The 17,623-nt window shown below is 39.0% G+C and overlaps 1 protein-coding gene across 1 annotated transcript in view; it reads right to left on the reverse strand.

Moving 5' to 3' along the window:
- Nucleotides 1–17,623, reverse strand: part of clmpa (CXADR like membrane protein a) — a 63,442-nt gene that overhangs the window by 7,524 nt on the left and 38,295 nt on the right. The window contains exons 2-5 of the mRNA XM_079598959.1: nt 6,445–6,602; nt 4,379–4,577; nt 2,392–2,559; nt 40–162 (exon numbers count right to left, since the gene is read on the reverse strand). Of these exons, the coding sequence (XP_079455085.1) occupies nt 40–162; nt 2,392–2,559; nt 4,379–4,577; nt 6,445–6,602 (648 nt within the window). The remainder of the gene's footprint in view (nt 1–39; nt 163–2,391; nt 2,560–4,378; nt 4,578–6,444; nt 6,603–17,623) is intronic.

The following is a 17,623-nucleotide window of genomic DNA, read 5'->3' on the forward strand; positions in this document are numbered from 1 at the left end:
ATGCCCTTTTGAACTTAACTCATACAAACAGATACTTACAGTGAACTTTGACCTCTAAAGTGCAGTTCTCTTCTCCGACATCATTGCTGGCGGTGCATTTATAGACACCTGCACTTTCCTTCGTCAGATTTTTCAGCGTAACAATCTCAGGGTTCTTCAGATCTTAAGACAAAAAACACAAAGTTACTTTGATATGTTAATAGGTCACAAAATTTATGTTCACTTTCACCACAGTTCAAAAGTTTGGGGTCAGGAAGATTTCCTCCCAAGTCTCTTATGCTCACCAAGGCTGCATTTATTTAATACACTGTTTTTTTAAAATATATTTTAAAATATAATTTATTCCTATGAATTTTCAGCATCATTACTCCGGTCTTCAGGTTCACATGATCCTTCAGAGATTATTCTAATATGCTGATGATTTGGTGCTTGCTACAATTCCTGTCTCATGTTCCCCTGTCTTGTGTTTAAAGACTCTTATTTTGAAGTGTATGTTGTTCTTATTGTTCCTGCTTTTACTTCCTGTGATTAGTTCCTGTTTCCATTTGCTCCCTTGTTTGTTTTCAATGTTAATCACCACAGCAAATCATTAAACTCACCCGTGTCTTTCGCCAGTCTTGTTATCTAGTGTCTTTACAGCCCAGTGTTTCTCTTGTTAGTTTTATTTGGTGTTGTCCTTAATTGATATTATGTGCACATTTATTTTAGTTCTGTTTCTCCTGTGTCTGTAATATCCTGTTTTCTGTCTGGATTTACTTTTGTTGTTTTGTTTAAAGGAGCACTATGTAACGTGTTGTTCAAAATGAACAGTCAATCCATCAATCCTTCTTCCAAAACACGTTTTTGTCTTACCCTGATTCACTATGGTAAGCCCGTTATAAGTGTTCATATCAGTAAATAGAGAAAAGTTGCTCCAGCTACTTTGACGCATGTATGGTCACGGTGTGGGAGTAGCAGGGGTTAGTTGTCACAACGAGCAAGAAAGTTTGATATGGCTTCTCACTTTATCACACTGGGCCAGATAAGGACACACTTCAAGCTTCAATTACTAAACCTCTGGTTAGTGTTGATTTCATTGAAACCTGATTTCTGACATGAAACAAATACTGAAAGTGTTCAGCTGAATGAACAGATCGTGCTCTGCAAAATTCTCCACAAAGGCTGATGAAGGGTACAGAGCGCATTACATTGCACATACGTCACATCTCTTATCCGATCTCATAAGAGGGGCTAATTGAGGAGGTAGTGAAGCATGTGGGGTGAAAAACGCTGATGGAATTGATGTAAATTTAATTTGAGAATGCTTGCGGTGTTAAATTGGCCCTGTAGTGTCTTCATCTATTTTCTGCTCCTCCAGAGAGAAGATGTCCACATGATTTACTCCCCACGCATGGAATATAAACTTAACGCTGCAATTTCTTTCTTCTCGGGAAAGCAGTATTGCGGAAGCAGAGCGAGTAAGTTTAACGGTTAAAAACCTGAGCAACAGGTTACAGTCAAAATATCATTTCATCTACATCACATCTAAATGTGGCACAAAGAACTATTAGTGATAATTATCACTATTACAATTTCCTCCTGATAAAGGTGAATTTTTTTAATACCGGTACATTCACCGGCACAAGTCAGTTTATTGTTCATTGACTACCGGACTATTAGTATGCCATTCATAGGTTTATCTCACCTACAAGTTTAAACATTGAGCCCCCCAGGCACCATATAAACATTGAGAGCGGTCCACACAAATCTGTCAATCTCTTTCCAGCTCAACCTATAGCGTGAGTTTGGGGCGTGGCTAGCGTAGCAGGCGGAGCCAGAGGGTGTTTAGCTGCTGTGGGACCATGACTGATGCGTTACATGGGAAAAAGACTTTAAGCTTCGGGTACAGGAGTCTTCAAAGATTAAACAGGTCATGAACACAAACAGGGAATTGCGATACAATAAATCATCATCATGCACCTATTCAGAAAGACAAATGTTCCAGTTTATATAGTTTACTTTGATGTGTCCAGTGTAGATAGCCTCAAACAGCTGTGGCGAGTCATGTCAAAAAATGCGTCAAGTGCAGATAAATTGGATCGGTTTATTATAAGGGAGACGCTCGTGTTCACTCTAGACAGCTCAAGTGCTTACTCATGACACAGGGCAATACAGCTAAACATATTACTAATATGTTGGACCTTTTATTGAAAGTAGCCTACTTTTACCTGTTGAGACATACCTTCGTGCCAACAAGTATGAGCTGTATTTGTGATATTTGAGTTGTAAAGGGGCGTTTGCAAAATATGCTGTATTTCTGTAATTCTGCGTCGTGCCACTAGTTCCAGAAACGACATACTTCAGCTTTAAAGACGTAAATGATAAAACGCTATTACTTTTCTAAGAGCTCACCTATGAGGGCCAGAGGTGGGAGCTTGCCAACGTATTTTCCCTTGTCCAAGACTCTCTCCCATTTGTAGCCGATTGGGTCAGAACCATCTGTGGACTTGCAGCTCAGTCTGACATCACTTCCTTCCAGCAGACGACCCTCCATCCAACAGCGTGGTTTGGACGGCTTCACTGCAAGTTGCAGAACAGACATGGTAAAACACACACGGTGAGTTAAACATTAAGTCAAGTCACCTTTATTTAAATAGTGCTTTATACAATACAGATTGTTTCAAAGCAGCTTTACAGTGATAACTGAAAAATTATGCATTTCGGCTGTTGTTCAGCTGAAGTCAGTTGAGTGTTGAGTCAGTTTCGTTGCAAAGATCATTGGTTATTAAATTAGTTAATTTCATCTATAAATCAGTTCTGCAAAAAATGATGACATCGCCCAGCTCCATTCAGATCTTGTACAACGGCGTCAGTATATTCAGATCATTATTGTTGAATGTAATTAAGTGTCCTCAACTAAGCAAGCCAGAGGTGACAAAGCAGGCCAGAGACGACATTACATCATGGTATGAATTTTCTTATATTGTAATGTAAGTATTTTAGCAAAGAATTTGCTTATATTTAACATAACTTAGTTTTGGACAACATAGTTTTGGACAATCCAATGAATGTTATATCACAATACAGGTATTTTAGCAGGAAATTTAACAAATAATTGCCTTATATATTAAATAACCGCAAAGAGCTGCATTTTTATAAAATTAGAATTTAATATCACAATATAGGTGTTTTAGCTGGAAATTCAACAAAAAACTGGCTTATATATTAAATAACCAGGTAATAATGCATATCTTTTGATAATCGAGTGAATTAAATAATGTACAAATATAAGATATTCCATCTGGATAAACTTGATTATTTGAGTAATAATGACAACATTTGATTATTTGCCTTTTAAATCAATTTTTTCATAATATAATATTTATAAATCTTGTGCAAAACAGCACTTGAGTTTAAAGACAAAATAATATTTTTGGGACGAGTAGTTTAGAGTATGTAAGTAAAACCAGATCTGTACACTACACACACATGCACTTTTACCCTTTTTGCATCATTCCCCATTTAGATTTGTTTTTCCTCACATCATGAAACCTTTTAAAACCCAGTGTGATGCCAGCGAGCTCTATAACATGATTCTGTAAAACAACCCGTTCACCATTCGGTCCTCGACCCCCCGCTCCTGCCCACCCCGGCCATCGGCATCTGCTCCTGCCGCCTCTATCTGCTGAGCCAGGACAATTCTGTCCCGGCACTCGCAGGGGGGGATGCAATTACAGCCGCTGAGTGGGATGCAGGTCCCCTCCATCTCCCGACTCTGTCAGGATCACTTACTGCGCAAAGAGGAAGCTGCAGCCTCGTCCTTTGCCAAGCCATTATCTTTGTGTTGAACAAGACAAATGCTAATGTTTGCCTCTCGGAATCGAGCGTGTCGTTTGAAAGCTACGGATCATTTGTACAAATGCATGCGTAAATTTGTGGCGCTCTTAAATGTCTTTATACAGCTGTCGAAGCGGTTCAGATGGAATGAGGGAATATAGAAAGAAAACAATGGGGGAAAGCAGACGTAAAATGTTCTATGCAAGAAGAAGTGTTTATTCAACACGTCCTCGCAATAATACATGTTGAATGAGTAACTAAGCCTGATTTATGTGTTTTGGAAGTTCAACTACAGTGTGTCGTATAAATGATGTAGATGTACATGTGATGATTTTTCTCTCCACGCTATCATGCATAATGTGTCGTTTTTATTGTCACACAGTCGCTGAATGTCATTTCACGCCAAGATCGGGGCACAACTGGCGCACTACGCCCAGAGACAACATCCTGGTGCTATTTTTGTACCCCTTACTCTGTGACATAAGCATCTGTCATGTCTTTTTCGTTCTCCAGGCCTAGAAGAGGAGTTAATTAAAGCCAAGCTGCGGGGCCAAAGACTCACGGAGCACGATGAGTTTGACTGTGTTCCAGTAGTACTTCCCGCCGTTCTTGACCTTGCAGATGTACTCTCCAGAGTCAGTGAGCGAGAGGTCACTGATCATGAGTGAAGCGTCACCCTTCAGATAGTCGCCCGATAGGGACAGCCGTCCAGCTTCACTCTCATTGGGGTCGTAGATCCGACCCCCAAAGTAGGTGATCAACTGGTGAAAGAGGAAACGTACAGCCAATTAATAAATACTGTTTTTATTAAGCTTTTGAAATTCTATGAGCTACGAGTAAAATCCAGTGAGGGTTGAGTCACACGCCTGCAGTACGAGTCTGCTAAACTCTGATGTCACTGCGAATCAGGCCTTTCTTTGCTTGGTTATATTTGTCTTTCGGTGTCCCTGATACTCAACTTCATTTGGTAAAGCAGTGCTAAAGCTATTCTGCTCACCAAAAACGGCCCTTTTCACTTATAAAAGTTTCCTTTTATTTAACATTTACTAAAAGTTAATCTTAATAAAAACACTAATCCTTTAGCTTTTTTAGTTTTTACATTGACAATAATGTGTTTCTTGTTCCTCATGTATTAGTTCATTTTCCCAGCTGTCCTCCCTCGTTACCTGCCTTGTTTGCTCCCTATTTATTCTCCTTGTGTTTGTAGTCCTGTGCTGTATCGTTGTCATATGTACATTGTATGTTTCCCTGCCGTCATGTCGAGTCCTGAAGTCTGTCTTGTTTTTCCCCCTTGGGGTAGTTTTTGTTTTATTTTTTATACTCAATAAATACCCATTGTCCTGCACTTGAGTCCTCGCTCCTTTTACCTACCCAAAACCCTGACAAAAATGCACCTTAAAGTTTGAATTGTTGGTGGGGATGCACGATATATCAGCCACTATATCGATATCGGCCGATATATGTTCATTTTACTGTTAATGGCCCAATAAAAAAAATTGGCCGATATATTAATCCCAAATAAATAATGTATTTTTCCTTCAGTTGAGACACTTTAGATACGCACTGTTCACCATGATGTTGGAGTCACTTCAAAAGGAAAATACAGTTAAGTGCAACACAAGTCTGTCATATAGGCTATATAAAATTATTATGCGAACATCATTTCGCGAAGTTGTGTGTTCCCCTTCTATTCATTCTTTTAAGAACAGGTTGGATGCATTTTGCCTGTCAAAAGATGTTATGTATAATTACAAAGCTTGTTATCAACTAATGTAAATTCATTTATGTAATTTAGTTATGATTGTTAGAAAAACTCAATTATGAAATTAATGTGTTTTTATAAATGTTAAAATGTGAATTTTATATGTTAAATATTTAAATATATATATATATATTTGTTTGTGTTTTTAGAGTCTGGAATAGAGGATTGTATATCCTGTACCAGAAATCTTTTCAATAAATTTCAATAACATTATTATTATAATTGTGTGCTTGGGTCATGGATTTTAATGGTGAGACTTTTGTTTTTGTAATCAGGATCTCAAAAATTATATAAAAACTTGGATTAAGATTTATCAGCTTTCAAAAATGAATAATTATCGTTATTGGTATCAGCCAAAATCTTTCATATCCCATCCCTAATTATTGGTGGCGCAATAGTGTCTAAGAGACCGATCCCAAAATTGTCAAGTAAGCAGAACAAAAAACTCACCCCTAAAATATAGATTTCTCTCATTAAAGGCTATGCCATTTAGAAAAATAGCTCTGAAATGATTCGTCTCTAGCAGGAAGTTCAATCGGCAAAAGGTTTGAACCTTCTTATCAGATATATTGTGTCGGGAAGGACCTCAGGGAGAAGCTTGAGCCGTGGCCAGATTAAAATGTAAAACTTGTCCTCGGGCCAATTCCACATCATTAGGTCATAAAAGTAATTGTTGGGGGTGATTCGAGGCAAACCAGTGACATTAAAAGAGAGCAGTTTTCACAGTGCTGATTGCAGCACCAGTTGATGGCACAGTTTACAGAAAGACAACCCTTCCCATAATCGCAGCAGAAAGCACTGCACTGCAGATCAGCGAAGGCCAGCATCAGCAGCGCACTGTCGCATACACACACACACACGCTCACCACTGTCTGCCGTGAGCTGGATTTATGCAGCATCCATTCTATGTCCAGCAGGGTAATGTCGGCTTGCCACAGCTGATGGTGGCAAGGCAGCGTGGCATTGTCTCCGACCACTCTCTTCATCTCCGTCTGGCCATTCGCCTGAAGCACACTCAGCAATACTGTGGAGAGAGAGACAGAGAGAGGAGGAAGCGTTAAGGCCCGATGCCAGGGAGAAGTTATAGGACGGAAGGGCTTTAGTTGGCTTTACTGCAGGATGCAGAGGTAGATTGGGGGTTTTAGAGAGGGGCATCATGGGATATCATGCGACTGATCCACTGCGCTCACACACACACACATACACACGGGTGCAGCGGCACGGCTCTCATCCAGAGCAGAGAGAAGATGATTCAGGCTAGAGGCCAGAGGCTCCATGGAGACAATCATTGTTATACCCTCAGATAAATTCCTGGAATTGGACAACGGTTTAACAGCCAAGTGGCCACTTTTCACACTGAATAGGAAATCATCTCCACGACACAAGGGAGGTAAGGACTATTAGCGACTGCTGGAGATGAAGGCGGCCATGCTTCTGAATTTATCGAGGTTGAAGCATTTAGTCAAGTCAAGTCACATTTATCCATTTAACCCCTTGGCACCGCTTATAATGCACATACGTGTTCTTTTTATGTTTCTTAGAGGTTGAATTAATTTCAAAATCTGCCAAACTTCCAATACTACTGCTGAATAGGACACTGAATCACTCAAACAACATATGGAAATAGAGGCGCCCTTATATGGGCAGCAATGTCAACTAGTGAAAAAGTTTGGTACTGCGCCCAAACAAAATCTCACTGAAAGCTTATTTTTTGATATATCAACCTTAAATTTGAAACACAACTTGTTCCGATTTTTGCCTTAATTTTTTTTTGCAGTTTTAGAGTCCTCCAGGTTTTGAAAAAATATATTTTATATAAAATATGAATTATTTAATTTTTAACGTTGTACATTTTCATAAACTCAAACTTCTTTAACTTTTTTTCTGTTTAACTGTCTTAATTTATTTCACTTCTACAAAAATCTTCTTAAAAACAAGACCAATCTTACATCTATATTCCAAAGCATTCTTGAATTACAACCATTTAAGTTCGGAATGTGCTTGATAAGGGGTTAAAGCAGCTTCAAGGTAATAAACAGGAAAATAACATACATTTCATCACATGAGACAAATTCAAATTCTGCTGTAAAGCAGCTCTACAAAGACAACAGTGCCATTATTTAGTTCGGTTCATCCAGTTCAGTTCAAGAACTGTAAAGTTCATCAATTCTGAAATGAGTTGGATTCAGCTATAAAGCAGCTCTATAGAAGACAGCAGTGTCGTTATTCAGCTCCGTTTAGTTCAATGTTGATTCACATTGTAGATGTTGCAGAATTCATCAATTATGAAACAATGTCGATTCATCTATAAAGCAGCTCTGCAGAAAACAGTGGTGTCAACATCCAGCTCAATTCAGTCCTCATACAATAGTGTCAGTGCAGTCCAATCCATAATATTACTGAATAATAAGTGCCCCCAAAAAAGCAAGCCAACTTCATCAGGTGACGGAAATGGAGAAAAAAAACCTTGGGGAAAACCAAGCTCAGTCTGGGGACCAGTTCTCCTCTGGCCAAATGAACGAACATAGTCACATTTAGTCTCCAATACTGATTTGTGGGCGAATTTAATCTGTGCTACAACCCCAATTTCCTCCATTCCAAACCATCACAGCCTCCCAGCGTTTCCCATCACGATACATTTTCCGCTCATCAAGCGATAAAACGCAGAGAGTGGACGTCCCACAGCGCTACTACTGTACTTTAACACCATTTGCGTTTGAACTTCTCTACATTAACACAGGGAGGCATCTAAATGAAGGCCAAGCTAATTAATTCCCAGCATGCATTCTGCATGCAGAAATAATGCCCACACAGCCAGATGACAATCAGACAACTCTACACCTCAGCCATACGCAACACCCTTATGCTTGAATGATCCTGATAATGTGAGACATATCATCATAATCTTCGCTTTGGGCAATGATCAGAACTGAGCACACTGCATACTGTGTTCTGCTTTATAAAAATAGACAGAGTGAATGTTTTAAATACAATTATTTCACGTTTAATTCAGTTTGGGGTAAATGTCTTCACTTCTGGCAGACTAATCAAATAATAGTCAAGGAGATGGTTCATTTAGCTTCTGGTTCATTTGTCACACTAGAAATAGAAGTTTAAACCATTGCCGTTTTCAGTATGCACATTTTTGGCAAATCTAGAAATCTAGACAACTGGGAATTGAACATTTGCATACATACAGCATACTACTGTCTTTAAAAAAAAATGTGTTATGCCTTTTTAAACAGTGCCAAATCTTTATAAAAAAAATAAGAAAAAAGAGCATTTGTTACCATTCTGTAAAGCTTCAGAAAAAAACATAAATTACTACTTTACAGTCTTAATGTTGTAAAGTAAGCTAAAAAATTTTTTTATAAGAAAATTAAAAAAAATATATAAAAAAATATAGAGCCTAGTCTCATTAGAACACTCTTCACCTTAATTAAAGTCACAATACTGTTAATAATCTGACCGATGCCTGTGGAACGTTTCATTTTCTCCTCTTAATACCATGTGATAGTTTAAGAACATCAAAGAGACTTTTTTTGGCTGTTTATTCAGCAAAAGCATCTATCTTGGTATTAAATGGGTTAAAATGCAGGCCAGCTAAAGTGGGTTCTGATGGAGGCAGGTGAAATCTGCAGGCATTAGCATTAATATGGGACACATTACAGATGATCAGGTTTTTCTTCAAAGGAAATGATAAGATCAGATAAATCCTCATCTGCATGGCCTCGCAGTGTCGTGGAAATCCATCTTTGAAACAGTGAAATCATGGAGATCTGGCATCTACTGCCTTGAAGTTAAGATTAAGATAATGATATGTGATTTACAAAGGTTTTAAAATAAAGTGTAAAAAAGTTTAAAAAAAAGTGTAGCTATGTTCAGAGTTGCATACTTCCATATAACTTGTACTGTATTCACAGAATACCTCGATATTTGCCAAACAACATTCCACAACATTCTGCATATATATATTCTAAGTATTCCATTCTGAAAATAGTCTGATCACTGACTGGTTCAAGATATTCATGTCAACCAATCACTTTACCAGAGTGCGCATTATCATTGGTGAACTAAAGCATTTGGGAAACACATAAATGAGCATTTCTCTAGCAGTACTAAACCAGTTTGAAATCTTTGAAGCACACAAAGCTATCCATGCAACTATTTCTAAACCGTAAGGAAGGAGCCTGTGGACCGGGTCATGTTAAGTTCTCAGCTGGAAAAGGCTTGGATGAAATGGCCATGTTAATGCCTGCAGAGCGAGAAAGGCTGAGTGTTCATCTCTCATGTTCTGCCTCTCCTGTTCTGCCATCAGCTGCAGCTTGAGATTTTCTAGCCCCTTTAGGCACATGGTGGCTCAGGCTGGGGGGAAAGAGAGTGAAAGAGCGGCTCATTAACAATAGGAACCAAGCAGCTTGGCTGAGATGCACCAAAAGCTGGTGGAAAAGCAGATTTCTATGAAGATGCCCTAGGGGGAGTTGTGCTCCAGTAAATTCTCCTCCCCACAGATCATGGCAATCTTATTATAGAGCAGGCAATAGCACGCATCACATTCATACCCTTCAAACTGTCCAAAGACATGGTGCATGGCCTTCCCAGTCTTTCCATGGCACTCGGGCTTCGCCACGGGACAGAGCTGTGATCTACCACCCAGTAGCATTCTCCACACTTCCAGCAAGAACAAGTTAATAGAGGAAAGATCTTGCAGCTGAGATCTAATTAAAGGGGACCTATTATGTCCTTTTCAAAAGTCTTGATTCTGGGTCTACTAGAACAGATTTTCATGCTTGATTTAATAATTAAAAAAAAACATTATTTTAAAAATGTTTTAAAATGTTGCAGCACAACACCCGAAAGCATCGTTAGCCAACTATGGTCACAAGTTCCGTCATTATCAGCATAGTTCAGGAAGACGTGTTTCCCGAAATCATGGTTCCAGCAAACATTCGCAAACAGCATTGCAAAGTTGCGTGGTTGAAACTAAAGCTCTTGACCTGTGGTTTTAGAAGCATATTGTTTGCATGCCATGAGGACTTAAAGGGGTAATGAATTGAGAAATAAAACTTTCCATGACATATAAGAGGTCATCATACTATAAGAATATCCAAGTTTCAGCACTGAAAACTTCCTTGTTAGTCCAAAAACAGCTTTTATTGAAACCAAGCCCAAAGAACGACTCGTTGTGGAATGTGCCAGTCATAGATATGTGGAACTGACTCTTCAGAAGAACAACGATTATGTCATAATTGCAACTTTGGCCCCGCCCACTGACGTGTTAGTGACATGAAGAGGAGAGAAGAGGGATACAGGACCACTGGACTAAAAATAACATTACTGTTTAGTTCCTGTCTCTATGAAGCCCCTCCTTCTGAAGAGTGCAGAGTGTTGTGATTGGTCCACCGCTTCAAGCGTGTTACGGAAATGCCACACCTCTTACCATAACCGCGAGTTTCAACACATTACTAACGCAACTCAACCAGGCCTCGCTCCTTTTTTCCCCGCATATGCCTTGGGCGTGAATTATTTAAAAGAGGGATATTGTGACATGCTCACTCCCGGAAGAAAACTCAAGACTACAATCAAAGCTTTTCAAGGAGTTCAGAAACAGTGCGCACTGATATAGAAATAACTCCCTTTGGAGAGAATGTGTTTTTGTAACTTTGCAGACGTTTTTCATGCTCAAACAGCAACAGTACACACTAAAGAAAGTATAAAAAAAGCATAATAGGACTCCCTTTAAAGGGTTAGTTCACCCAAAAATGAAAATTACCCCATGATTTACTCACCCTCAAGCCATAGGTGTACAGTTTCTTCTTTCAGATGAATACAATAAGAGATTTAAAAATGTCCTGGCTATTCCAAGCTTTATAATGGAGGACAAATTGTGAAGCCCAAAAAAGTCCATCCATCAATCATGGCTCCAGGATCAGAGCCAAGACCTTTTTGAAATCTCATATTGTATTCGGCTGAAAGTCATATACACTTAGGATGGCATGAGGGTGAGTAAATCATGGGGTAATTTAAAGTTTTGGGTGAACTAATGCTTTAATGGAGCTTGCATCGCTTTAGTGAGACATAGGGTGTTACCCTATATATTAAACTTTAAAGAGTAACTTGTCACAACACTCACAGCTAAATCAAACCTTCAATGTCTATTCTCCCTTGCATGAGGCATGAACGTCAGATTCATTTTAGTGAGTCAGTTTGCTCAGATGGTTTTCATTGATTCAAGTTTCAGTTCTGTAACTATAGGTTTTCTCTCATCGGTTGTAGTAAGCGTAATTTCATATGCTGCAATGCTCTTGTTTGTATATTTAAAAAGATAGTCTGTCCATTAAGGGTTAGTTTACTCAAAAATGTAAAATTCTGTCAACATTCACTCATGTCCTTCCAAACCTGTATGACTTCTTCTGCAGAACTCAAAATAAGATACATTGATGAACAGTGGGGTCGAAACAACATTGGAGCTCATTGACTTTCATTGTATGGACCAAAAGAAAAAACTTTTAAAATATGTTTTATGTTTCACAGAAGAAAGTCATACATTGTCAACATCGTTTTTTTGAATTTCACATTTAATATGTTAATTTCTGTTTCTTTGTCATTTTGATCAATTTACTAGCAATTTCAATGAGTGGAAAAGTGAAAAAGTAAGTACTACACCCATTTTTTTCACTGTGCAGGTTTGGAAAGGCATGCCAATCATATTTTCTTCAGAGAATACAAAAATCGAGTTATTCTTTCCTCTGGAGTGATGAGCCCAGTCTTTTGATTCAGCAAAGACAGAGGTGAAAACTGAGAAAATGGGAGAATGCACTTTGTTTTTCTGGAGTTGTGCTCACTCAGCTTTGCTGGAAACTGTAAATGCACACAAACGGGAAGAGGGGGAGTTGGGTTTGTTCTGATGATGTATGCTTGAGTGTGTTTGGGGGTTGAGAGAAAGGAGAAAGGCAAGAACATACAGATAAATGTGCTTTACCGTGCAGCGGAGCACATGGTTCATCTTAAGCCGATTTACACTGCATTTATCTGTCAAGGTTCGGACATTCTCTTGAAATATTTCACCGCGCCGCCGTTTAAAAGTTTAATATCACACATGAAAGTCTGGCATCTCATGCGAACATCTTCCTAGACTGAAACACTCTACATTAAAGCTGTATTTTATGTCTCAGCTGCCCAGATGAGTCTACTGAGCTATAAAAAAGACAAAGATTGGTGCTGCATTACACAAAGTGTCCAGATACGCAGCAGTAAATATAAGAGCTCTTTGGCCCAGCGCTGACAGTTCAAGTGCAGGTTCATGGTTCTGCTCTCTCCTTCCCACACAACATCAGACGGAAACAGCCTCAGAGCACATCTAATTTACAGCAGTGTTTGAAGCAACAGGAACTGACAATGCATCAGTATTGTAAAGATGCCTTATTGGAAAGATTAGCAAATTTACAAATTAAATGAAGTTTTGGGCTGGGCGGTATGATATTGCGACAACGATATAAAGGTCTATCGATTTTGATATTTTGTGTACATCACGGTATGCAAATATATCTACACTATGAAAAGAAACGTGCATGAATAACAAATTCCATAGTATCTTTTTTTCCTACTATGGAAGTCAATGGGGTCCATCAACTGTCTGGTCACCAACATTCTTCAAAATATCTTCTTTTGTGTTCAACAGAAGAAAGAAACTCATACAGGGTTGAAACAACTTGAGGGTGAGTAAATGATGACAGAATTTTCATTTTTGGGTGAACTATCCCTTTAAAAGACGTCTAATAGCCGTCCAAACACAGCCCAGACGTCTAGGCTAAAACGAGGCGAATTTGGGATGTCAGCGGAAATTTGATAGAAGTCTAACCATAGCCCGAGAACAGACGCACAGGCTACGCATAGAACATGTCAAAGAAATTAAACCAAACACCTTGTAATCACGTTAACTTTGCTTACATACTGGAATATCATACATCTCGCAAGTTTTTTTTGGCAAAAACGACATGTAACCAAATTAGATCAAATTGGTTAGAAGTGGGTTACTCATAGCCGGACTATATCGGGTCTATACTTAACCTAGATGGTGAAAGTACGGCTATTGCTTGCTGGGAAAGCAAAGGACGTGTTTGATGTTAAAATGAGTTATTAAGCGTAACAAGCTTCAAACAAGCACTCAATGAAGCCGGTAGCATGTGTTGTGCGCAGAAAGCCGCCGCTCGTATTCGATCCCACATTCTGTTCTCCCTCACGACTTTGAGATATTCACCTGACGTGATGCACAGCGATCACCTCAGAGACATTCGGCTCAGGAAAATGTCAGATCTAGATCAGCTTATTTGTCGAGCTCATCCACCATATGAAATCGCATCGGCGATATTTCCCAATCAAATGTTCTGCGTAAATGCTATTATCTGGCATGTGGGTGTGGTGTGAGGTGAGGAATGTTTCCCAAGCATTAAATCCCAAGCATTTCTTTCCAGTGACTGCGGGCGCCACTTTGATGGCAGGAAGAATTCTCTAATCCCTTTCCTGCCGCTGCTGATATTCCAGCTCGTGGCATCAACACCCGTGAACGCTATACCTGATGCCCGCTACGCTGTCGTCCAAACCACAGGGTGCTTGGTATACAAAAAGAAAAAGAGGGCACAACAAAATACAAAATGCTTCTCGAGGCAGGGATTCGACTCCTCTCTGGTTTTCAGCTGGGCCTCTGGAGGATGATGAGCATCTCATTTGAATTGGAGGTGCTCAAGCTCCATGACACTCGTGTGAAAAAGCTCATTATCTCCAGCTGAACACCGCACGCGTCAATCACTCTTGCTGACAAGCAGAGAAAACAACGTGATCATCTGCCGGTTTATCTAACTGTCAGTACATGCTGAACACAATGTGACAAGAAACATATAGAAGTGAGTTTTGTAATCACACTTTTGCTGTATAAGCTACAGTAGGTTACCCGACACAGTAAAAGCCTCATGCACTGTTTTAATCCAAACTAATGTGCCTCTGCATTATTCCTGAGCTTTCCATAGTCGCATGTAGCCAGACTTTTAAATATCAGCATACAATTTGGTTCAACTTATTTTGGTCCAGGGCACTCACTCAGACACTTGATGTAACAAGATATGCCAGTGATATATAGCTAAATGAAATCAGTGAAAAATATCTAGTTTATTTGCTATTAACTGCCTCAAACCAAATTCATGAATAAAGAAACCATTTATTTTCACACAGGATGCATTGCACCTGATTCACAAAGAAATTATGCAAATTATGGATTTATATTATGGTAATGCCACAAATGCACCCACTTAACAAGTCCAGGTCACAATTAGCAAAATAGAAAATACAATATCGTTCTAAAGTTTAGGAGTTGGTAAGATTTGATTTTAATGTTTTTGAAAGAAGTATCTTATGCTAACGAGGGCTGCATTTATTTGATCAAAAATACAGTAAAAACAGTTATATTGTGAAATATTATTACAATTTAAAATAGTGATGTTCTATTTTAATACATTTAAAAATTCGATTTATTCCTGATCAAAGCTGAATTTTTAGCATCATTACTTCACTCTTCGGTGTCACATGAACCTTCAAAAATATACTATGCTGATTTGCTGATCAAGAAACTTTTCTTATTATCATCTATGTTAAAAGCAGTTGTGCAGCTTGATATTTTCGTGGAAATAGTCTTTTTTTTTTTCAATTGAAAGTTCAAAGAAGAGCGTTAATTTAAAATAGAAGTCCTATTAACCTTTTTTCCACTTTTGTTCTGAAGTCCAACAGTCCTGAAGTTTATTGTTGAAGGTGCTTTTATGGCTTTAAACAGGATGAATTTAAAGATGCAACTTCTCACAGAGGATTTTAAAATATGCACAAACAATGTTAAAAGTTAAAGCACAGCACGATAAAAACCTCTTCAAGAAGTTGTGTCTCTAAATTCATCAGCACTAAAATATCTCAATCGAATCCAGTAAACTAACTGGTTGTTGCACGACCATTCTTAACAGCAACATGTGCTTCTTTATCTTTACAGCCGCTCACAGAAAAAGCCTAGGAAACATTCAGAGTGAAACTGAGGTCAATTAGTGCATGTCCATCAGAGTTTCGCCCAATTCTACTCATCCAGAAGGAAGCTGCCATGTCTCCTTGAAGCTCACTGTTCATTATAGAGATTCTACTTCAAATGAACACACACAGCTGACAGCAGATAAAGACACACACACACACACACACACACACACACACACACACACACACACACACACACACACACACACACACACACACACACACACACACACACACACACACACACACACACACACACACACACACACACACACACACACACACACACACACACAGTACTGTATGTGCTGTCCTGCTCTTCTTTAATGAGGAGGTGTTGTAGAAAGCTGCTGCACTGCAGAGAAGATCTCTCTGGATCAACCACAAAACCAGCACGAAACGCTGCAATATTGACTCCACCATATGCAATATTTCACACATCTGGACTAAAAAAAATGTGGGCATACTCATCCCCTCAGAAAATCGAACAAACCCCTCAAGATTTTCTGTAGTTCTGATGATAAAAGCAAAGGAGTGAATGAAAAGGAAAGATTGATCACAAGAGAACACTGATGGCTGGTCCCAGCCGTCTCTCTCACTCTCTCTCTCTCACTCTCTCTCTCTCTCTACCTGGTCTGGATCAGCCACAGGATCAAAGCCCAGTTCTGATGTCTCTGACAACACCAAGTCTCCATTTCACTTGCTATTCCAGTCCCATCAAACACTTTTTTAAAATGAAACAATTGTTACACATTTGTGCAATTCATTTCATTGGGGGGAAAAAAATGCATTTTATTCACTAAACACAAGCAGATTTTTGAGGTGTGGATTTTTAATGGGAAAAAAAGCATTGATTACTATGATGCAATAATTGTGGAAAAGAAGCATTTGTCAAAATTGTGGCAGATATTGGACATTTACATCTAAATTTGGCCAATCTAACTGAGTCACACCTTCCACAGATAATTTAGTTTAACTTAAAAACATTCTGTCATCAAACTCAACACGATGTGAAACACACACACACACACACACACACACACACACACACACACACACACACACACACACACACACACACACACACACACACACACACACACACACACACACACACATGTATGTACTGTATAATATTAGACATTTTCCTTGTCACTGTCAGGTAATCATTGGCATTTTCTTCTAGCGAATGTGACAGAAGTAATTCATGTGATCAAACGAGAGAAAAGCATAGTAATAATCATGTACATATCAAGACGTATGGTGTAGTGCACCTTCAGCATTTTAAAGAGCCGATCCACGAATCTGGATTACAGCGGTCGAGCAATGTTGTATAGTGCAGCATACAGATTGTGTTGTTCTGTTTGTGCCATAACCTGTTTTACATAATTATTCTAGTGAACACAGACAGCACTCGCAAATAAACAGCGCTATCAGAAACCACAATTCATTCTTAGCGGATTTCCCCCTGAGTTTTAAAGCTTTTCTCTCTACCATACAGTAAACATATTTCAGCCAAAACCATACATCTTTTTGACATCTACAAGAGACAATACAATCGCATCTCATACAGTATAGCGCTTTTCCCACAGAAATTCTTAAATCAATAGCTAAACATATCTATCAATACCAGACACAAACATTCACCCGGAATCAAAGTGCAAACAACAGAGCGTCTGAGATCTGCTCCAGTACCGCTGTCTGCTTATGCAGGGCTACAGTTCGCCATTGACCTGCTCCGATCGATACTTTAATACACTTTTTATCCTGCCACGTCCATTTTGCTGCAATTTGCAACTTTCATGCCCATTAGGTAGAAAATCTAGCTGACTGTGGGGGACGGCGGAAGAGGGAAAATGCATCTTTGTCTTCCCGAATCCATTGCTGACTACTCAACACAAATGGCTCGGCCCGTACAGAAGTTAAATTACAGTATCCCTCGCGGTCAAGTCAAGTTTCCCTTTCATCTAATGCAATTTA

The sequence above is a fragment of the Phoxinus phoxinus genome, assembly GCF_949152265.1.
Source record: "Phoxinus phoxinus genome assembly, chromosome: 23".
Taxonomy (NCBI): Eukaryota; Metazoa; Chordata; class Actinopteri; order Cypriniformes; family Leuciscidae; genus Phoxinus; species Phoxinus phoxinus.